This window comes from Bos taurus, chromosome X, assembly GCF_002263795.3.
Source record: "Bos taurus isolate L1 Dominette 01449 registration number 42190680 breed Hereford chromosome X, ARS-UCD2.0, whole genome shotgun sequence".
In the NCBI taxonomy this organism is placed as follows: Eukaryota; Metazoa; Chordata; class Mammalia; order Artiodactyla; family Bovidae; genus Bos; species Bos taurus.
In genome coordinates this window covers 33,365,077-33,388,809 of record NC_037357.1, presented here as the reverse complement: position 1 = coordinate 33,388,809, position 23,733 = coordinate 33,365,077, and the positions used below count along the sequence as shown (strand labels likewise).

The following is a 23,733-nucleotide window of genomic DNA, read 5'->3' as shown; positions in this document are numbered from 1 at the left end:
CGCTTACCGAGCAAATTCCTAAAGAGGTCTCAGGCTTCCTGTTACAATATCACCAGGAAAAGGATGTCTTGGATGGCTGGAAGGATACATGCCCACATTTCTAAATGTCCAGATTGGCACTATGAACCAACAGAGCCAGTCTCTGGCAAGCCTGGTTGGATAGCACCAGATAACTCAGGGGAGCTGAGAAAATGGTGTTCTTGAACTACAAATCTAGGGACCACAGCCTGAACTTCGTGCCTATTCCAAGGTACTGCCACCTTGTCAGATACTGCCAAGAAAACTGATCACTTTCTCCGGGCATCTCTGACATAATGTGTCATGAATAAGAGTAAGGTTTTCAAAACCTCAGCAATTCCCAAGCTGTGTTTCATAGAGCACTAAATTCCCAAGAGATGCAAACAGGACTTATTTGGAAAAGTTTGGGAAATGCTGGGTTAAAGGAAACAAGTTTAGCTGGGTTCTTTTTTTTTTTTTTTTTTTAGTGAGACAAATCTTTAGCATGTTAATGCAGGCCGAATCCGCCAGAGGGCGCTAGAGTATGCTGCATTTCCCCTACCTCGTCCATCAGGGGCTGCTTTCTCCAAAAAGTACCTGTTAACATCAGGAGGCCACTAGTGTTGGGCAGAAAACAGAGTAGATAGTCCTAAGTTTTCAACATAATTTTATGAAGCAAAATACTAAAACTGGTATCTTTTATAATTCTAGTCAAAATTATTGAAAATTCAAAATAATTATTTTTCACAGTTATAAGAGTAAGTAAGTGAAGTCGCTCAGTCGTGTCCGACTCTTTGCGACCCCAGAGACTGTAGCCTACCAGGCTCCTCTGTCCATGGGATTTTCCAGGCAATAGTACTGGAGTGGATTGCCATTTCCTTCTCCAAGTTATAAGAATACTTCAATATATTTTATAAAGGGTCTTAAAGGACCACTTAAAAACACTATATATAGTAGGTTCATCCAATTTTATAAAATAAGAAGGGAAAATGTCAAAATATGAAGAGCAAATTCAATGCTAAATGTTGATCAAATGATATTTGTTTGGGGAGGGCACAAAATGACACAGTTCCTCCTCCTCCTAGTGTTCATCATCACCTCCAAGCAATTTTACTCAGTTTAAACTTTTAGTCCAGATTGGTTTTTAAGACACTTCTCAACCAACATTTTTAGGGATGCAGAAAACTGTTAAAGGGGACACAGAGAATGTTTGTGGATACATTTATACTCATACCTGTTTTGGAAATACAGCTTTGACACAATAAAGCATAAACCAATATTTATACTTTTCAATGTCCAGTTTTAGAAACACTAAAAATCACCAATCTTCACAGAAGCCTTATTTTGAAAGTCTGCTTTCTTTAATTTATTGCCTAACCTAGTGACTGATTTTATAATATAGTTACAAAGTGAGAAAGCAATTTTAATCAATATTCAAGTTTTAAATAACTTCAAATGTTACACTTTTAAAGCTTATTTTAATGGCTAAATATTATCATATACACTTAAAATCGTTAACTGATATTCAAAAATAAATGGGAATAGGTTATTTTTAAATATATTTACTAAAGCAAGCTGTTCTAATCAACTGAATTTGGAAGAGGTGGGGGAAAGTCTGATTCACTTTATAGCAAGTCACTTCACACACTTTCAAGTCCTCAACCCAGGACTAACTAATAAGATGCCATTGATGGGAGGCAGCAGTGACTGGACCATTTTGAGAATGTACAAGACTCTCAAGATAGAGGCTAGGGATCAAAGGTTTCTCTTCTAACAGTCACGTTAAATCTGGCGTGAAATATTCGTGCATTTATATGAGGCATGAAACGTGTTGATGGGATAGAGACAAACCTCTCACTAAAAATAGTTAAATCTGGGACGTGCTTTGTACATGATGAAAAGGCAACTATCAGAATAAAACAAATCATTGATCCCACTGCTTCAGATCTCCCTATAAAAAGTTCACTGTGTACAGGAAAGACATTCAGCTTTAGCATAGGAATTCGAGAGGAGAATGGATCTTAAAGCCTCATTGTTTTGTGAGGACAGTAGATTCCCTCTAAAAAGCCGGTGTTAGGAGATAGGACGCACACTTGTGCTATATTAAGCTTTGACTGCAACTTCCAAGTTGCACAGGACATGATTTGACCCTTGATTTATCCAACCCATGTACATCATCAAAGAGGAATGTTCTTATGGATAAAATATGTCTCGTGAATACACCCAGCCCTCTTGGGGCCTCTGCTCCAAGTGTTGCCCGGTTGAGGAATTCTCTCTGATGATCTTAGCCCAGACCTCTGCTGGTGACCCATAAGGTCACCAACTTGCTGGCTCTCCACTGCCTTCTCCTCTTGAACCCAGGCTGCTGGGTGGATAGTTTCTGTAACAGTTGCCTGCCGAAAGCAGTGGTTTTCAAATGGGCCTCTGCAAGGTACTTCCAAGGTCACCAAAGGAGGGTGGGCTGGGCAAAGGGACAGCTGAGCGCTGGGAGTTTGCCATGCTTCCCTGGAGCAGCTCCTCTAGAGGTTTCATATACTCAGTTTCTACATAAGCTTTGGGAAAAACTCTGCTACATTAAATGTCTCCAGAGTCCAGAGGTAGTGAGCAAAGAGTAAGTACTGAAGAAACCTCGATGAATGATTTTTTTTTTCTTCTACAAAATACATGGAACTCATTCCATAAACACCTACAGCATGCTAGGTGCTGTGCTGGGTACAGACCTTGCAAATTTGAATAAAGCAAAGTCTGCACCCTTGAGGAGCACCCTGAGTGTGTGCATCTGCCCCTCTAAGTCTTTGTGAAGGCGCTACAGAATCGTGTTGTGACTGAGGCTCATTATTCCCATCAGTAAATCTACTTGGGAAAACTGAGAGGCAGAGATGAACAAATTTCTGGTTGACAAAATGTTGGATAAACCAATTTTTGCAAATAATGTCATAATGGAATCTACCAAACTTGGACAGGAGAGTGCTACTGTAGTGGAAAAAGCATTTGCTGGTTGCCTAGAAATCTAGTATGAAATGGCTTCTAAATGCACGGTCTGTAACTACAAACAGATGAACATGTACAACTTGCCACCTGATCAGCTTCAGCTTCAGAAGGGTAGCCATTGTGTTCTTCCTGAATCTCCTGCACAGCACCAGGTGCATGGACAAGAAAAGGCAAGGGGGGGGGGGGAGAGAAACACGTGCAAACAGACAGGTGAAAGGACAGAAGTTCTTTCTTAAAGAGACAGTAAGCATGTAACACACCTTTCATGGTTTTGCAAATCCCAACATTTTCCCCCTTGGAGTTAAGGAAAGAACATGGAGGCCATCTATAGTATCCTCAGCCTAAAATGGAGTATCTACTCTGAGTTTGTGTTGGGGTGTAAAATGAAAAGCAACAAACATCATGGGTTACACAGAATGTACTGTCTTTTTAAAATCAAGCAATACTGCAGCGTACAGCAAAGAATCAAAATCACAGATGCATAACATGCTCATAAAAAAGAAAACAGACCACAGAGACCAGGCAGCCACCAAAATCCAGCCAAAATCCAAAGGCGGTTCGTAGACATGTGTTTTTAAAAGGAACTATTATGTTGCCCAGAGGTCAATGCCACTGGAATTAACAACATTTCCACACATGCACATGTGCATATCACATGCTGGGGTCATACATATGCAGATACATACAAATGCTCTGTTACTTATTGCTTATTGCTAATTAAATACTGTGATTTATGACTCAAAATCATATTAAATCTTTCTAATTACAGTATCAACGTGCTTCAAAAAATAGCTAAAATATCACATATCTTTATCTAAATTTTCCAATATCTTTACATGTATTACTATTCTTAATTTCTTTATAGAATGAGTTTTTGAAACCGTAAAAACTTGGACTTTTAGTTTAGCCTGTGGTATAATGAGCATGAATATTGAAGATGACAAAATTATAACCCCTTTTAAAAGTTATATCAAGTCTCTGAGGCTGAAAATATTAAAATTTAGCATCAATATATTTTTCCTTCAAGAAACTTTGATCCCAAGGACTATATTTCTTTAAAAGGCAATCAGTGAATAAGTAGCAAAGCTTTAAAAGAATTTACTCTTCCCCACCTTTCATTTTTGTCAGTAAAATAAAATAGCTACTTAAAATATTTTTATACTTTATCATCAGGTTGAATTTAGTACACGGTACTGCTACCCTTCAGAGCAGGACAAATTGTTAAACACAGCCAGTTTGTTGAAATTTCCATTTTTTTAATACAAAGAAAATGGAATCATTCTTTGATAAAACTTTTAAAAACAGAAGAATGAATGACCAAACAACAACCAAAAAAAAAAAAAACCCACATAGCATTTAAAAGTCCATGCAAGTGTAAAGCCAAACACTAGTAGTTAACAATGTGAATCAATGAAAGAAAATGATGCCCATGAGCAAAAGAAAACATGGTGAAAACAAAATTAAACAAAGATAAACCGACTAGAATCCAAGAATTTGATTTAACCTGCTTATTTTTAAAAGTTTAAAACTAAAGTCACTAAATGATTCTGTCAAAATCCACATTGTTTTCATTTAATGGAACAAGGTTAATTTTCAACATCTGATACTCAGGTTTAAATGCATGCACATTACCAATCTTTGTCTTGCTTTATGAATATTCTGAAATAAAGGGAAGGAAAATCATGAGGAAAATATAAACTATAATCCACTAGCTATAACAGCTACGTCTGTATTTTAAGAAATACTAAATGGGGCTGATTTTGCTAAATTCATCTTCAAGATTAGCACTTCTGCTTTTGGGATTCAGCATGCAAACATGAAATCTTACTTGATCTTGTAATCAAGACTTGAAATCTTAGATTGCCTACTCAGGATGGACACCTGACCACTTTGTTGTTTTTCTTGTTAATAAATACTCTAGCATGAATTATGTGATGAACAAGGTTAAATGAACAGGACTCTATAGGCCTAGACTTATAAACCCCATGCCATGAATACCCACTTGGTCAGAATTCCTGTAACACAACAAAAGTCAGTACTGCACAGTGGAAACAAATTTTAGCATCCTGCCCTCACACACATTGGCTTTTTCGCATATGAAAACATCATAACAAATAAAGCATTTCTAGTGAACACTGAAAGCTATGACACAGCAGAGCGAATTGATCTGAGTGACTCATAAAACCAGTGAGAAGGCAAAGAATACTAAATAGACTAAGTGTCCGATAAAGCACAGAGACACACAAGGCGGAGGCCCATGTGCTGAAAACCAAATATCCTTACCCTTATATCAGGCCTCCTGAAAACCTGTCAGTTAAAACACAGAACATCATCATCATGGACACATCACTATTGACCTGTGAAAGATGCTGTTAAGTTCGCCAGCCCATGCTCTAAGAAACATCGTAATACTCCAAATAAAACCCAGCAGGTCGATGCTAACATGTTTGCCCTCTAAGTTTCATTCAATATCCAATCAATCCTAACACATTTGTCTTGTAATTTGCAGGCAAGTCTATGATTTGGAGAAACTTATCGCCCTTAGCCTAAGACAAACTACATTATTTTAAATACAAACCCCTTCTGTCAAGGGCTATTACAAGACAGTGTGAACAGGCTGTGTTTGAAAAGTTCATTTGTGTGTCTGTTTGGAATACTGAACACATTTTCCCCATAGAAACAATGATATAAAAAGGTGGTTCTGCTCCCAAATCATCCCACAGAAACAAAACAAAACCGAACCAAGAAACCACAAAAGCGTCCACAGCTGGCGTGGAGCACAGCTCAGCCACGGTGTTAATGGGATCACAAAGCCTAGTTAAGCACAATCTTAATCTGGTTTCTATAGGAATTCTATTTCCAATTTGCACTTGGGACTCCAGAAATAAACCCCCTGATGTGGCCGCCCCAGAGGTAGAAGTTGCCTCTCTCACGTTAGCCCAGCCCCGATTGCTGCACATGGAAACGTGCAGCAGGAGCATTCGGGAAACGGCCCAGAGAACCAATGGAACTTTTGAAAAGCAAACAGTGCTAACAGTCTGAGGAAGGCTTGAATCATCTGTTCCTCACTCTCAACTCTGAAATCCGATCATCATTACATACAATAGAATGCCAGAGGTTCTATGGAAAACATCATTTAAAAAAAAAAAAATCACTGGAGGTTCTTATTAGCTTCACAGGTTTTACTCAGGATAGATAAGAGGATCACGTGAATATGAGGACACACTTCAGAAAACATCATTGTATCACTATTAAAAGAAAATACTCTTTGAAGTAAAAAAGGTGTCGGAACTAAGGGATGTTATAGCTCAAAGGGAATTAAAGCCCAGAAATTCCTAAATATAGACTATTTAGGCTAAGCTGAAATCTGCCCCTTTTTTTGAGGAGGTGGTGGTGATGAATATGTTTATCTTAATTGTGGTGATAGTGCCACAAGGGGGCACCTATCAAAAACTCATCAATCTGTATACTTTAAATATGTGACATTTATCATTTGTTAATTACAACAGAAAAGTTAGTACAAAATACATAATATGCACGCTTATATTAATTTTGAAAAAACTCAAAATGGGACATCCATGGTAATAAAAAGTCAAAATAGAGAGGCTCCCCTCCCCAGCTTCATTTGTCAGTGATAATCACATTTAATGAGAATTTTTTAAATTATGCCTCCATAACCATAAATATGGTTACATCACTACTTCTTTTTTCACTTAGTTAATATTTATTCATCTATTTCAGAAGCATAACTAAAATTGCATTAAATTCCAGCAGTACATTTCACACATACATACACAGCATACCATGAAAATGATGTATTACTTAATACTTAAAGTTTTAGTATTTATAATTAGAAACAACAGAGGAGTTCAGTGATGAGGCACAAATGTCTAAAAGACTGAGGTATTATTTATTTCAATGAGATATAGGGATAGGGAGTATCATGACTTACGAGATAAAGTGAGCATTGTGACTAGCACGTTCCTAGAACACATATGAATTTTTTATTAAAATCATTATATAAGGTGAAAATTCATAAAAGGTAATAGTTTCATGTGTGTGTGTAAGTTAAGTTCCAAATTTGCTTTGCTATATAAATCATAAAAATTTCCTTGAAGGTAAGAACATTTTTTAGGTAGAGAGTTGGCATGCAACTTAAGATCTATATACATTTGTATATTATCCGACTATAACATAAATCATATTACCAGAATTTTTAAATGATGACAAAAACTGAACATAAATTATTAAATCGTGGAAGAGTTTGGAAAGTTTCATTATATAATGTGTAAATGATACCACTACTTCTTGACTTGTTAGTTTCAAACAGTAGCTAGTAACCTAGCTAGATGAGGAAACATGTTTTCTCACACTACTCCCTCCCTCTTCCCAATCTGCTGATTGAAATTGTAATTTCTAGTCCTTTTATTGTCCTTCTGCAGCAGCTGCATCATTAAAAAAAAAATCATGAAATGATTTTTCGGTGGCAGCCATTCTTCTAGGAACCTTGTACGTACTAACATTTTATTCTCGGAACAACCTTGTGAGATAAAAACTATCATGGGCCCCATTTTCTGATGAGAAACCCAAGGAACAGTTAAGTAATCTGGCCAAGTTCAAGGTGTAGAGCAAGTACTTATACCCAGATAGTCTGCTACACCACCTCAGTGTGGTGCGGTGTAATTAATGCACAGGAACTAAAGCCATCCAATGTACTTCCACTCCCTCTTAACTCCCTCCAGGGTGGGTGAAGAAAGCAACAGTATGACCTCTTCCCTCGCTTCTCCTTGCTCCCTCCAAACCTCCACTCCAGCATGTTTATTTTCACATTTGCTCTGAGACTGCAATTAATTTTGTAATGTTTTGTCTATAAAGAGATAGTAACAATTGACAACTAAAAAACAGCACTACAAGCAGCATCCCTGGGCCTTACATGTGAATGTGATTCTGATCAAAGGTAGAGACCAGTGGTTTGAAGTCAGGAGGCCTGGAGCCTCTCTCTGCGTGCCCGCACCCAGCCTCAGTTTCTACACGTACAAAAGGAGAGGAGTCTACGAATGGCTGTGAGGTCCTGTCCAGTCCCCAAACCCGAGGAGCCACTTAAGCTTCCTTGGAAGAGTTCAGAAAACTCGGTGTGGGGGTGGGGGGCAGCAATCAGCACAATGGTTAAAGCACAGCTCAGAAGTCAAATCCTGCAACCAGCGCTGATGGCCCTCAAGACCTCAGGCAGCTGCACAAGCTGTATCATTTTTTACATCATTTATCCTATAAGGAACTGGTAAACCTGTTTACCTGGGTTCTGTCAGTTGTTCTAGCAAATGATCGAACTCAGGGAGGGAGTTGTGGGCGCCCCCCAATTTGTAGCCAAGCCAAGCAGAAGTTCCAGGTAACCTGGGAACCCACTACCTGAAACTAGAAAACTGAAGTGAGAAGTTCTGTGGACTAAGCCCTTAACCTGTGGGGTCTGCACTAACTCCAGTGAGTATCACAACCGAATTGAATTGTAGAACACTCATCTGGTGTGGGAGAATTTGCCAGTGTGGGAACAAACCCACACATCTGGTGTCACAAGTGTTCTAAGTGGGTGGGGATTCCAACCTAAGCTGACTGTTGTCAGTATGATGCTCTTCATCTCTACACAGCCCCACCTAAACCTGTTCCCTTTCTGAGTTGGCTGACCAAGGGCCTCAAGGCTCATGCCCAGAATGCCCTGTTCTGCCTGTCTGGCTCCTCCCACCACACCTTGTTTCCTTGTCTATTGCAACACTGACCACAGTTCAACTTGTACTGTATTTTTTTTTGAGTCTCTTTCCTCCATTATGAATTCCATGCAGCCCAGCCCCTGTGCACATTAGGTACTCACATCACATTTTTGGAAGTGGACCTGTGTTCAGCAATTATAATACACCCTTCTTGTACTCATTTTTACATATCATATACATTTTCATAGAGTAATAGCATACCATAAATGAGCACTGCATGCATTAAGCCTCTGCTATAACATCCACTTTACAGATGAGAACACTTGAGGCTCAGCAAGATAAAGTAACTTGTTGAGCAGCTAGTCAGGTACAGGGTGGGACTCAAGGCAAAGTGCCCTGACTCCAAATTTTATGACCTTTTTGATAAACCATATGATTCTAAGTCAAATATCAGTTTTTTAATAAATGTGTTATCTTTGAGCCTATGCCTCTAAGGGTTTCTTTCCATGAAAAGACTGTAATAGTGGAGTAAAAACATTCTAACATTTTTATTTGCATAATTATATGCTTCATTTAAATAATACTTCTGATATATCATGACTTGTTGGAAATATTAATCAAAATTTATTCTACATGCAATATAGAGTCATTCAGCAGTCTATAAAAATCTTGATCTTTTAAAAATTTAATTTCTAATTTTGAGATAACTGCTGATTCATAAGCGGTTGTAAGATTAAGAGAGATTCCATGTACCATGTCACCAAATTTTAGTTGTATATTATAAAACTACAGAGAACAATACCAGAACCAGGGCCCTGACACTGACACAGCCAAGATGCAGAACAATTTCCTCATCACCTAACATTGCTCTTTTGTGGCCACATCCACTCCTGGAAGGCCACATTCCCTCCCAGCCCTTCCCCTTCTCAGGCCCCAGCAACCAATAATCTGTTCTACATTTCTATAACTTTGTTATTTGAAGACTGTTACACAAATGAAGGGCTTCCCTGAAATCTTGGATGGTAAAGAATCCACCTGCAATGCAGGAGAGCCAGGTTCAATCCCTGGGTCGGGAAGAACCCCTAGAGAAGGGAATGGAAACCCACTCCAGTATTCTTGCCTGGAGAATTCCATGAACAAAGGAGCCTGGTGGGCTACAGTCCATGGAGTTGCAGAGTCAGACGTGACTGAGCTGCTAACACACTTCCACTACACAAATGAAATCATACAGCATGTGACCTTTTGGGAGTGGCAATTTTACTCTGTGTAATTCCCTCAAGATTCATTCAATTCTTTTCTCTGCCCTCTCTATTCTGCTGTTGAACCAATCCACTGAGGGTTTAGTGTTTTCCTTTTTTTTTGTGTGTGTGTTTTTTGGGGGGTTGTTTTTTCATTATTGTATTTTTCAGTTTTAAATTTTCCACTTGGTTCTTATCTCATATTCCTTGCTGAAACTTTCCTATTTTTTGTCTCTCACTTCCTATGTTTTTATTGTGTCAAACATATCTGTAATTGTTTATTGAAGCAATTTTATGATGACTTCTTTAAAATCTTTTTCACAGAATTCTAAAATCTGTCATCTTGGTTTTGGCATCTACTCATTCTCTTCATTCAGTTTGAGATCTTTCTGGCTCTTGGTATTATAAGTGATCTTAAATGGAAACCTGAGCATTTTGAATATTATTAAGAGTGTTGCTGCTGCTGCTGCTAAGTCGCTTCAGTCATGTCCGACTCTGTGCAAGCCCATAGACGGCAGCCCACCAGGCTCCCCCGTCCCTGGGATTCTCCAGGCAAGAACACTGGAGTGGGTTGCCATTTCCTTCTCCAATGCATGAAAGTGAAAAGTGAAAGTGAAGTCGCTCAGTCGTGTCCGACTCTTCGCAACCCCATGGACTGCAGCCCACCAGGCTCCTCCGTCCATGGGATTTTCCAGGCAAGAGTACTGGAGTGGGGTGCCATTGCCTTCTCCATATAAAAGTGTGGGTCTTACCTAACCCTTTTGTTGCAGCTGTTTCTCTGTCACTGCTCAAGCAGGAGGCGGGTGGGGAGCAGTGCCTCATTACAGGTGGGTTGGGGTACAAGTTCAGTTTCCCCTCTCAGTCCCCACTGACATCAAAGGCCAGGGGTCTCCTAGTTATTTCTGGGTGGGGGGTGAGAGTTCCAGGGTTCAGTTAGGCTTCCGCTGATACCTGCCTTGCTGGGAGTGGCAGGAGCACATATGACTGACAGCACCGACCACAGTGGGGGTGTGGCTTCCCAGCCGATGGGTGGTGCTAAAAACCCTGACTGTCCACCAGGCCTCCCAACACCATAGCTGCCATGCTTGGTGTGCCTCGTTGCAGCCTGGTGAGGGTGGAATCTAGACTCCCTACTTGGCCTTGCTGGTGGGTGTGGGGCTGCAGCTTTTTCTATGGTGTTTGGCTGGAGCACAGTGGTTAGTGTCTAAAAGTTTTCTTTTTACTCGGCTGCCCCTTCCTGTCCTTTGGAGAGAGAGATTATGCTTTTGTTGTCTGCACCCATTGGCATTTCTGGGTTGCTGGCTTCTTCGGCAACAAGTCTGAGACATATGTGGTTAAAAAAAACCAAAACAAAACAGGGACATTACCACCCCATTGTTCCTTGGGTCCTGAGGTCCCTAAGCAGTCTACCTCCTTCTCTCTACCTTTCAGGGCGTTCTTTTGTTTATCTTATAGATCATGTCCAGGGTATTTATTTATACTGAGAGTGCAAAATAAGAAAAAGTACATCTGCTCCAGAAGCAGAAGCCCAAACCTTGACAGTTTTAAGAAATAATTCTACCTACAAGTAATCCCGAGAGATAGGACAGTACTCTGCCATTATAGTGATTACAAACTGGAGGCCTGTTGCTCAAACAGGCAGGAACATGGTTGTTTTTATAATTAAATTGTTTCTAAGGGGACACACTTAGTTCTCCACAGATCTCACCCATGTCTGTTTAGCTTGTTAGCTCTCCCCTGTAGACATCTGTGTTTGCAAACTCTGATTTAATAAACAGACCATGAGGCCAAGCTATCAACAGTGGATTATACCCATGGATTCAAAATGATCATGCTCAAACTTCCCTCTTTCTAGACTTGTACTCAATTTAAGAAGTATTAACTAAAATCAAGCTCAAGCATAATGAAGCCTTCCCCATACACTGCATCCCACTTCCCTCCAAAGCCCTTCTGGAAATTTTTGTTTTGGATCCAGAATTTAGTCACTGTACTAACCCTGGTAGCTCACACGGTAAAGCGTCTGCCTAAAATGCAGGAAACTTGGGTTCGATCCCTGGGTCGGGAAGATCCCCTGGAGAAGGAAATGGTAACCCAATCCAGTATTCATGCCTGGAAAATCCCATGGACCAAGGAGCCTGGTGGGCTACAGTCCATGGGGTCGCAAAGAGTTGGACACGACTGAGCAAGTTCACTACTACTACACTACTAACCTACTAAATGATTAAATTTAGTACAAGACCCTCTCCATTTTCTCCTTTTTCTTCAGAATATTTAAAGAAGAGATCTAGCTACTGTGTGTGTGGTGATGAGAGTAGGAGAAACAGGAGGGACACGGGTGATGATGATGGTGGTGGTGGTGATAGTGATGTTGGATCCAGAGGAACGAGAACAATCACATTAAAACTATGGTGTCCTAATTTCCTGAAGGCTGGCCAGAATCAAATCCTTTTGGACAAAACACAATTGAAGAATGTTCTAGAAAGAAAGGAATTTAGAAACTTTAAATCTAATCCAAACTCTTATCCTTACACAAAAGGAAAGTGATACTCAGAGGTTATACAAGGTTACAAAGCTAACCAGTACAGTCTGTATGGCTCCACCATGTTCCCTCTTGGCCTAGTTCTGCTTTGCAAACAATGGAAGCTCATCAACTTTGTCACTTCTGCTAACAGTTCCTAAAAATGTTTCATTACAATTTATGACTGTATTTTTTTCATCTAATCTTTGGAACATTACATTCAGATCTGTTCTTAAATGTTTTGACAAATTCAAGAGAGAGATTTGTACTCTTTCTTAGCCTGTTAAAAATGGAAGCAACTGAGTTAGTAGTAGGGTAGGCAAAGAAGACATTTTATTAGATTTCTTCTAGTAGTCTTAATTATCAGGTAAATCTTCAAGATGACTTGGTATTAAGGCATACATTTATTAATTTGGTTATCCATAATTCACATAATAGCTATCTATTCTTTCAACAGGGACAATGTTTTCCAAACTTCTGGCATCTTATTACCACCTGTACAAGTCTGGTTTGCTATACCTGTATGTCACCTGTACTAATATTAGTATTTATGTTGACTTTAAATCCACTATTTTTTCATATTTTGCCTGGCTTTAAGCAATAACAACCATCTATTAAATCACAAGTCTGATGTGCCAGTTTTTCTGCTACACATTAAAATAGTTATATAACTGTTAAAATATGTTCATGGGCATATCATCTTAACTCTTTTCATGTGACGCCAGTGTTATTCTTGGGTGATCTGATCACCTTGGGTGATCTGACCCTAAGCTGTCAATTTATGATATGGGAAAATAATAAAGCAACTGTACTTTAAAATCTAACATGAGTGCTAATTATTCAGGTTTGTGGGAATACACCAGAAATGTATGGTATCATCATCGATGATGATGATGATCATTTAGGGAAGCTAAACTTTTCACAATTTATTGTACACAAGAAATACATAAGATCCACTCTTCCCCGCCCTCAGAGATTCTGATTTACTGAGTGGGATGCAGACCATGGAAGCTGCATTTCTGCAGGCATCCCAGGGAACACCCAAGGGCCACATTTTGAAAAATAGTGAACAGGAAGGCAGGACAAAATTCTTAAAATCACTCTAGCTTTTCAATAGGATGACTTGGGTTCAAATCCCAAGTCTAACTGCATGATACTAGTGTTATTGCTTAGTCATGTCTGACTCTTTGCACCAGGCTCCTCTGTCCAGGGGATTTTCCAGGCAAGAATACTGGAGTAGGGTGCCATTTCCTTCTCCAGGGGATCGTCCCAACCCAGGGATCAAACCGTCTCCTGCATTGAAGGCAGATTCTTTACCATCTGAGCCATCACGGAACTGAGTCACTTAATCTTTCTGAGCCTTGCTTTCCTCACCTGTTAAGCGATGATTATAATAAATGCCATCTCACTGGGTTGTCTTAAGAATTAAATGGATGATATGTCAAAAAAGTATGACAAAACCACAGAGCCCTACATAGGCTAGAATGCTTACAAGGGTGAGGATGCTGAACCACTCTCAGCAGCTACAACTGAGAACACAATCAGCATTCCAAATCAAGATGCAAGGGCTCTGCTCCAGAAAAACATCTGCTCCCATTTCACTACCGATATTGAGTCTAACCTATAATAAACTAACCCCCAAATTGAGTGCCTGTTTCAAATAAGATATTTGCACAATACATAATCTCAAGTATTATTATTGACTGATGACTGCACGCTAAATCCTCAAGGAATTGTATCTAGGCCTTCAGGGCCAATGCCAGGCACGGCTCCCATGCCAGAGGTGTCCCAAAGGCCCGTTTGGGATACCCTGATTTCAAGAACTACTTTATACACAGCATGTAAAATTATCTGTGGTTTAGAAACATTTTATGCTTTTATTATTTAAAAGAACTCTCTTCTTAAAGAAAACACAACAACTCCTGAATAATTAATTTAACACCAAATTTGCAGACTTGACTGCAGGACGAATCTAACAGACAGTGATAAAAAAAATGCTCTCACAATGCTGCCGATGCTGCTAAGTCGCTTCAGTTGTGTCTGACTCTGTGAGACCCCATAGATGGCAGCCCACCAGGCTCTTCTGTCCCTGGGATTCTCTAGGCAAGAATACTGCAGTGGGTTGCCATTTCCTTCTCCAATGCATGCATGCATGCTAAGTTGCTTCAGTCGTGTCTGACTCTGTGCGACCCTATGGACAGCAGCCTACCAGGCTCCTCTGTCCATGGGATTCTCTAGGCAAGAATACTGCAGTGGGTTGCCATTTCCTTCTCCAGCTCTCACAATAATTCATCTAAAATTTTAGCTATGATCTGATGTAGGTACTTAAAATTCAATTTTCAAAACATGGAAAAGCATTCTTTTTCTCTGAATACCATCTGTTAAACCATTCTAACATGAGCTAATTCTGCAATACAAAATTCGTAAATAGACTAAAATAAAAAAAAACAAAAACTTTAGTTGCTTCATGTTAGAGTATAGATTCAGTCTTATCTATTCATGTAGAGGTTAGATAGCTATCACATGGTCACCATTCTTTTCTAGAACCCACATAGCACTAACAACTATTCAACAATAAATGAAAACATTACAGGTAACTCCTAACTATCTGTAAAGAAAAATCAACCCAAGGTCCAAGAGCCATTTTCTGCTAGTATGGGTCCTTGAGCCTCTCACTAGTGGGGTAGTGTCTCAGCTATGGTGGGGGCAGGAGGGCACTTGGGACCGGTGGGTCAGCAGCTGTCCAGTGCCCAGCCACTCAGGCATAGGTGACACAGCAAACACTTCTCCCACCCGGAAGCAGCATATCTGCCCACCAGCTCTTGTGGAACAGGAGCCCCAGCTGCTCCTACGTGGGCAAACACAAAAACCAGACAGCAGGGAAGCTTATCCAGAACTATACTACCACTCTTTTGGCTGGGCATATTATCCAATCTCTATTCAGCCACAGCCATGCCTTCCTCTGGGAGGCGTAATCGATAGTATCCCGTGGCTTGGATGAAGCAATTCCAACACCATAGCCAAATCTCAATTACACATCCCCCGGAGTCAGTTTCTGAACTTGTTACAGGGCAAGCTAAAGAGGAAGTGAGGTGAGAGCCCTTCAACAAGGACAGCTATTAAGAATGACTTAAGATCGTTATCACAGCTCTTGAACTGCTTGTAAGATTTGATCCCTGGCAAGGGCCATGATTTTGAGAGCCGTTGACCCAGGGTACTAAAATGTAATTTGTCCATACTTGTGAAAATCTATTCTCTCTTACCAGTGGGCAAAAATGACTATAATAAACTGAAACCTCAATTCAAGCAAACTCTACTACTGAAATTAAACATGGTTTCACTGAATGTACCTGTTAATAGTTTCTTGACATTAAAACAAAGTTAGTCTTTAGCCTTAATAAAGATGGAGCACGCAAGCATTTTATTTGTTAATTGATTCAACAAAAATTTATGGAGCACCTGTTATGTTCCAGGATCGTGCTGAGGGAGCAGTGGTGAGAAAAAGCCCCAGTCTCTGCTGACAAGGAGCTTATCACTCTTAACTTTAGAATAAGCAGGGAATCCAACTTTTAAAATAAACAAGAAGAGATTTCTCAATTCAATAAGGACTAAAAAATGAGGCTGCCCATACAATATTCTTGAGATTTTACAAGTTTTTTTTTTTTTTGCATTCCAGTATCACATATTAATGCTGAAAACCCACAGGTAGTACATAAATACAGAAACAAACTGTGAAGTTAGAGAAATCCTATCAGATGTTTTCTGAAATTTAGAATACTAATAAAGAAAATATAGGCATTTATTATAATCAAATCTAAAAATGTAATACATAATAAAATACATAATAAGATAATAAAGTGGAACTGGATTTTCAAAAGAATGATCATAATCAAGTCAACTTTTCCTCTTGGTTATAAAACTATGATCACATATACCTGATCCTGGTAAAAATGTCTCTTCTAAAGTTCGGATCTAACAACAGAGGACATTTCACCCTTGTTCCCAAGCAAATGGCCAGTGAGCATCAGGGGGCCAAAGTCTTATTTGAATTAAATTTGCAAAGCTTCTTGCCTACTCAGTATATTGAAAATGAATTAAGGACTCAATTCTGCTTACCTTGTAATCTCTGGATACATTTTCTGATGTCACTGAACCTGAAATCTGACTAGAAATTGTAGCAGCTATAAGCTGTTTACACCATTCAACATGTGATCCTGTAGGACTAAAAGAAATAGTGCAATTAAAATATATTAAGACATAGGCTCTGAGTGAGAAAAATGAGCACGGACTAGGGATATATGTACACTTCTTTTTTAGAAAACAAACTTCAATTAGGCTATTTGGTTACCTTTACATTTACTATAAGAACTGAAATACTGACTGACAACTAGGAAGTAAGAGTAGGTTCCAGGGTGATTTGAAATAAACCAACTAATTTATTTTAAGGTTAAGATTCTAGACCTCAGACAGTTAAGCATGTTATTTTCTAGCCTTTAATGAAATATTACTCAGTTACAACTATACAGAGTGAATATTCTCAGTGTAAGTAGAAAATTAATTTTAAAATGAAATATTTATCTTACAGCATATGCTCTTCAAAAATGCAATCAATTTCATGTTGGTAGTTTTAAATCTATAAAATGAGGTAATTTCAAATGAATCAAAGTGACTCTTAATGGAGCAAAGCTGATTGTAGGATTTTAGAAAGAACAGACTAGAGAAGTTATGTCCTATGTGTAGTAATAATGCAACCTTACATTTCTGTAAGTGCTTTGACAACTTACAAAAGGCTCTACCAGTCCATTATTATATCAGAGCCTGACAACCACAAGTGGTAAGAAGGCAGAACACGGACTAGCTGACAGGTTTGAGATGAGAAAATTGAGGTGCAGAAGTGACAAGGCCCATCAGAAAGCGGTAGGCCTGCCTCCAGCTCCACTGGGGCTGTCCTTCCAGGATGCGGTACCACCAGTAATGACCAAATCATGGAGCCAGAGGGCAAAAACCCAGGCCAGCGCCACAGATGCTCGCCACTGCCTTATACGAGAACACAACAACGCAGAGAAAATGGCATCTCTCAGTTGCATGCTGCTCTCAAGTGTTCAACACATTTCTGCACATGGCCTCACCTGAGCCTCACAGTGACCTGCCTTACAGAGGAGAAAACTAAGGCTCTAGTGTTTGACCAAGGTCCCGTGGTTGGTAAGTGGTCAGGCTCTTCTCACCTGACTTAAAGGACCAGGCAGCAATCTAGGCACTGAGGGAATTAAAAATGGCCCCCAGAGGCCAGGCTCCTCTCTCAACTCACGAAAGCACTGAAGAAATCAAGTTAAAGGGCATAAGATACTTATGAGAGTTTACCTCGCAGGTAGCTTTCACTGTGAAGAATGTTTCAGACCTTTGAAAATCTCTTCACTAATGAAATCCACACTTGTGTATTGGAAGGACATAAAAACCTGGAATCCCTAGGCAGTGTGTAAAATAACCTAAATAGTAAAATAAAGACACTTGACATGCTCTACCTGTGATCTAAATTACATTCTCTGACCAAGACAGCCCATTGGTTGTCTGTGGGGCTGGAAATATAAGTCAGAATATTCACTGAATGGGCAGACATTCCTATCATACTCTAAGAGCCTATTTACCACATTTAATAACTTAAGAGGAAGGAAGAGGGGGAAAGGAGGGAGATTGGTTTCCTTTTAAAGGCTAAGTCACCTTTATTGCCTGGTTCTATCATACTTCTCTTGGCATGCTGCACTTTTTTCCGTCAGCACCCACTCCTGATAGCAAATCTAACAGTAGGAACCTGTCTGTTCACCCACCATGGGGGTGGGAGGGCTGTTGTTACCCTCTGCCAAGCATCCTCTCCCCTTCCTTCTGATAAGGATGCCTCTGAGAACTGTAGGAAATTGCCCCTCCCCATTTCATCAGCAGGAGGAGGAAGGGGACACCCCACTTCGTGCCCCCACTTGGAGGGGAGTAACCCAGCTCGCCAGGCCAATCCCAAGCTTTCCCATTGGATCAGAGGTGTTCCCAGCCTCAGTGCTGCTGGAGGCCATTCTCACCCCACCACCTTGAGGAACCCACAGAGATAAAGAGTAAGACAAGAAAAAAAAAAAAAAAACAGAGATGGGGAGCCCCAACCACAGTGCTTGCAATTCTGGCTGTAAACATGCCCATGGCCATCTTTCCCCCTGTCCACATCAGTGATGGAGCCAAGAAATTTCCTTCCCGGCCGGAACTAGAATGATTTGTGGTTTTTGTCCCTGCAACCAGAAGCATCCTGACCAAAAGAGTTATGAACAGTGTGGTATGGTGAACTGGTAGACAGGAGGCCTGGATCCGGGTCCTGTTTCTGTCACCAGCTTGAGCAAGCCACATCCTTTAGCAGGCCCACAGCTTTGTCAGCATTTAGAGAAGTACAGTATTCAGAAGAGAGAAGAGGGCCCACAGTCCACGGCTGAGCCACACCTGCAGAGCCACGGTCTACTCTGGGAACGAGGACAGGACTGAGAAGGCCACGTTTCCTCTCCTGTCTCTGCTCTTTGCTCAGCGCAATCTCCCTGTATGCTCCTGGTGACAAAAGCCAGCTGCAGCTTGGGGGTCCCCAGCTTTGCTTCTCCAGCCTGGATGCTCTCAATCCAGAGGCCCAGGATCCCATGACACAGCTCCACTGGTCAGTCCCAGAAACCCTGCCGGCTCCACATGTCTAAACCAGCCTCAGTCACCAGCCTGCAACCTGTTCCTCCACCCTCATGTTTCCTAAGTCAGGGAAAAGCAGAACCTCACCCAGGGACCTCAGACTCCAAAGCTGACATTTACCTTGGGGCCCATACTCCTTTTCGCTCTCACATCTGAATGCTCAAGTCTTGTCACTCTTACCTGCTAAGTATCATGAGAAGGCACCTTGCCCACTCCTATTCCAACTCCCTTTTCCAGACAGACACCCATCATTTGTCCAGGTTCTCCTGCCTCATGAATTTAAACTCCACCTCTATGCCAGTGACTCCCAAATTCAGGTCTCCAAACCAGACAACACCTCTGAACTCCAGGCCTAAACAAACCAACTGCCTCTTTGATATTTGCTCTGGGACATCCAACTGACATCTCATTGCTGTTCTATCCAGGCTGAGTGCCTGCTAACTTCCTAACCCTGTTCCACTTAGAGGCTTCTCCATCTCAGCCACACCGTCTTCCACAAGCTAAAGATACTGGAACTGTCCTCAATTCTCCCCTTCTCCTAGCCAATTGCCACCCTGCAGCAAACCTTGCTGGCTCTACCCTGCAGATGTCCTTCAGATGATATCTTAAGCCTGACCACTTCTCCTTTCCTCCAGCCTGCGGCTCCACTCGCAGCCACTATCCTCTCTCATTCTGATGACTGCAACAGCCTCCCACCTGCTAGACTCTCTGATTCAACTCCTTCCCCTTCCGGTCTGTCATCTGCACAGCAGCCATGGAGAGCTTACTGAAATCTACACCAGGTGTCGTCCCTCCTCTGCTCCACGCCACCCACTCCACCGTCTGTGGCCCCTGTGACTTCTCTGACTTTGTCCTCTGCTGCGTCTCCCCAGTGCCCTCTGTGCTGGTGACACGGCTCTCCAAGCTGACCCTTGAACACAGGCCTCAGCCTAGAGTGCTGTCGCCCAGCTACGTGCATGACTAGACCCCTCATCAGGGGCACTACTGAAATGCCACTTCTCTCCGAAAGGCTTTCCCTGATCACCCTACACAACATTCCCAGCACTGCCCAGAGTGCACACCCCAGCCACTTCCTATCCCTCCAAGATGACTCTTGTCCCCCTGCACCTATCACCATCTAACACAGAACACATGTGACTTGGTCTTTGGTTTCTCTCTCCCACTAAAGATGACCCACGAGGGCAGGGATTTGTGTGTGCTAGCTATATCCTCAGGCCTAGCACAGTGCCAGACACAGAGCAGGCTCTTGTATTCACAGAATAAATGACTGAGAGAGGAGCATTTCTAGAACCTACGTAACCTAACTCAGTGAGACCACTCTGCCTCCAGTCCCTTCACAACACTACTGCGTGGCACTTGATCTCAAATGCAGAGGCCATCCTGCAGCTCCCCTGATGGAACTCCTCTTGTGACCCCTGTAACTAGGTGACCATATAATTCCTTTTCCAAACCAGGACACCAGTGTGAGTTGCAGAAGGACACTACTGATAATATCACTGGCCCAACCAGTACCCTGTACCATCTTGGGCCAAAGAGACCACACAGTCCAGTCTACTTGTAGCTAGGGTGGTTATTAAAAATGCAGAATTTCAGGCTCTACTCAGGAGGTGGCGGATCAGATTTAGGGTGGGACCCAAGAGTCTACATTTGAATCAAGCTCTAGAGGTGATTCTGACTTGGGCTCTACAGAGCTGTGTGGAGAAGCACTGGCCCAGAAGACAAAGGCATGGCTTCTTGGAAGGCACACAGGCCCCATCAGGATCTAGCCCCTGCCTTCCTACAGGCCTTTACTACCCGTTTCCCACATCCAGCGTCCAGCCAGGATGACACACGTTCCACTCCAGTGCCCAAACAATGCACCCTGTCTGTCCCTACCACTAAAAATGAAGTGAATACCCCACCTCTGGGTACCATAGCGCAGTGGATCACAACTGAGGTGGTAGAGCCTTTTAGAAAAATTCTAACACCTAGGCCTCACGCAAATCTCCTGAAGGAGAAGCCTCAGAAGGGGGTTCTGGCCACCTGGAGTTCTTAAATAGCTTCTCAGATGATTCCCATGCACACATCATCCAGAGCGATTCCAAGCGCACCTCCACCCTGGCACTTATCACATTTGGTTTCAATGGCTGTTTTATTTGTATTCTCCACTCGATGTTAAGCCAGAGTGCAAAAGCCGTCTGCCATTACTCTCTAATTCTCCAAGCACTCATACATCATAGAATATCTACAGATAGTGCAACCCTGACCATTCCGCACACTATCTTAGCTGTGATTAGTTTTCAGAGAAGCTGACCACCTGGGTAATGACTTTATTAAAATGTACTGTAACTACACAAAGGGAGTGTTTCTTGTTGTTCCTATGCCTTTGGAAACTCCCCAAAGTTTAGCTCACTGGAGTGACTAAGGCAGGAACCAACATCTTAAACTGTCCTAGGGGCTTTAGGATCAGGATGCCTTAACTGCACTCTAGTGTCAGTGAAGTGCCCAAGATGAAGGAAAGCTACATACTCCAGGAGATGGGATCACCCAACTCTTGTCCTCAGAGGGTCAGGGTGGCCCTCCCACTTAGATCTGGTCGGTTTATGCTTCTAACTGCTTGATCTTAGTTCTCTGGCAGTGGGCTTAAGTGTTTGTGAAAACAATGAACTGGTCCCTTCAAAGTGTGAAGAACTGAAAGTAAACGCTGATGTGTTCTTGCATCAGGAGCAGTTTGGAAGTTTTCCACTGAAATGAGGGTATCTTTGCTCCATCTGTACCAGCTCCGACACCCGCGGGGTTCCGCCCCCCTCAGTACCCCCTCACAATCCCCACGTCAAAGCCCCCAAGCAGCGGCGGCGGGATTTGGATCTTGAGATCACTCGAGGCAAGGTCATGCGAAAAAAGGGGCGCCGTGATGAAACTGCCTCCCAACGATTTGTGACCGAGGTACCGGCCGCTGAGGCGGCTCCCAGGTGCAGTAGGAGGCGGCCTGGGACGCGGTTTGACAGTTGCGAAGCCCCTCGGGGTGCGGGGAAGCTTCGGCGAGCTGCGAAAACGAGCCAGGTGCGGGACCAGCGACCAGGCAGGGGTTCGAGGGGCTCCGGAGGGGACGGGGGAGGGAGACGGGAGGCGGACCCCCCGGCTCGGCCTCAGGCCGGCGCGCGGGGAAGGGGCGGCCGGGCCTCGCGCGGGGCCCTCAGAAGTCGGGGCGCGGGGTGGGGGCGGCCGGGCCCCGCTTACCTGTCCAGAGTCTCCACGCTGGGCTGCCGGGAACCGACGGCGGGGCCCCCCGCGACCCGAGGGGGCCTCCTGCCGCCCGCCGGTCCCGGGCCCAGGCCCCCGCCGCTGTCGCAGCCCGCCGCCGCTGCCGCCGCCGCCGCCGCCGGCCTGTCCATGGCGCGTCGAGCCCGCCGCCGCGGGGAAGCCGCAATCGGGAGGGGAGCGGCGCCCCAGAACGTCCGGCCGCACGCCTCCGGCGGCCCTGATCTGCCGCCCGCCCGGCTCAGACGGCCGCCGCCATTAGCTGTCACCTGGCGCCCCGCGTTACCCACAAGGCCGCGCGCGTGGGGGTGGGGGGCGGGGAGGGCGGTGCGCGACCCGGAGCCCGGTCCCCAGGCCCCTACTCCCAGCCCCGCCAGAGCCCCACCTGGGCCACCGGCCCGCCAGCCGGTGGGGTGAGGCCCGGGCGACCTGGACACGTCCCAAGCCACTTGGGGTCGAAATCGACCCACGACTTAGGCAGAACGTGCTTTGCTCGGGAATCTCCTAGATGGGCTATAGCGATGCAGGGTTAAAGAAGAAGAAAAGTTTAGAGTAATTCTAGTATTCAGTACGATTTGTTTTCCATCAGTTTTCCTTAGAAAAGTTTTGCGGTGGGAGAAACCCCAACGCCCGTGGGCCTCCCTGCTCTTGACATCTCCAACCCCAAGCAATCCCATGCATTTTAGCAACCTCCCGTCACTCCGTTCTTAGCCGCCCTTCCACGCCCCCACAAAGCCACCTCCCCGCCATCTGTAGGGCAGCCAAGTGTTCTGATGCCGCCCTCGGAACATCCGCCCTTAGTTTATATTATCAGCAACGTGTAACTTCTGTCGGCTAAATCACCGCTTGTGGAAATCAAGTCCATATCTGATGATAAAAGCATTTAGGATATTTGATTCCTGCTTTATATTTATTTTCCTGACCATTCTATTAGGGTTTGCATATCCAACGGGCTCACCACCCATTACCCACCCCTGATTTAGTTGGGGGTGGGAATGATGGCTACTGCCCCTTGCCTGTGATTGCCCTGGGTATGACCTGTGACCAAAGTCTGGCCAGTGAAATATAAAGGCAATAGTTTGCATTCTGATAAAAGGTAGACCTGTAGACAGGGAGTTATTAGTTCCCATCCCAAACCCATCCTGCCCTCTCACATTGATAACTTCCAACTGAACTATGAGAATGTGATGCTTGAAACCCTAACACCCAAGAGGGGATGAGCCTGAGGTGAAAGGGTGGCAGGGTGAGAAAACTTAGGAGGAAGGAAGGGCAGATTTCCAGATATACTGGAGACCCACCTCTTGCAGGCTTCTGGTTCTCCAAAATTATTAAATCAAATGCT

At 43.0% G+C, this 23,733-nt stretch overlaps 1 protein-coding gene across 6 annotated transcripts in view; it reads right to left on the bottom strand.

Moving 5' to 3' along the window:
- The window catches only part of MTMR1 (myotubularin related protein 1), a 60,969-nt gene extending 38,306 nt beyond the window's left edge, over window positions 1-22,663 (bottom strand). For 2 of the 6 annotated variants that reach the window (XM_005227600.5, XM_059883518.1), the window contains exons 1-4: window positions 22,371-22,663; window positions 16,563-16,668; window positions 5,272-5,295; window positions 4,621-4,647 (exon numbers count right to left, since the gene is read on the bottom strand). In XM_005227600.5, the coding sequence (XP_005227657.1) occupies window positions 4,621-4,647; window positions 5,272-5,295; window positions 16,563-16,668; window positions 22,371-22,525 (312 nt within the window). In that variant the 5' untranslated portion in view covers window positions 22,526-22,663. Of the gene's footprint in view, window positions 1-3,075; window positions 3,127-4,620; window positions 4,648-5,271; window positions 5,296-16,562; window positions 16,669-22,370 lie in introns of all 6 variants that reach the window. The other 4 variants (XM_005227602.5, XM_059883517.1, NM_001206067.1 and 1 more) reach the window with 4 other exon arrangements.
- Between the last annotated feature and the right edge of the window lie 1,070 nt (window positions 22,664-23,733).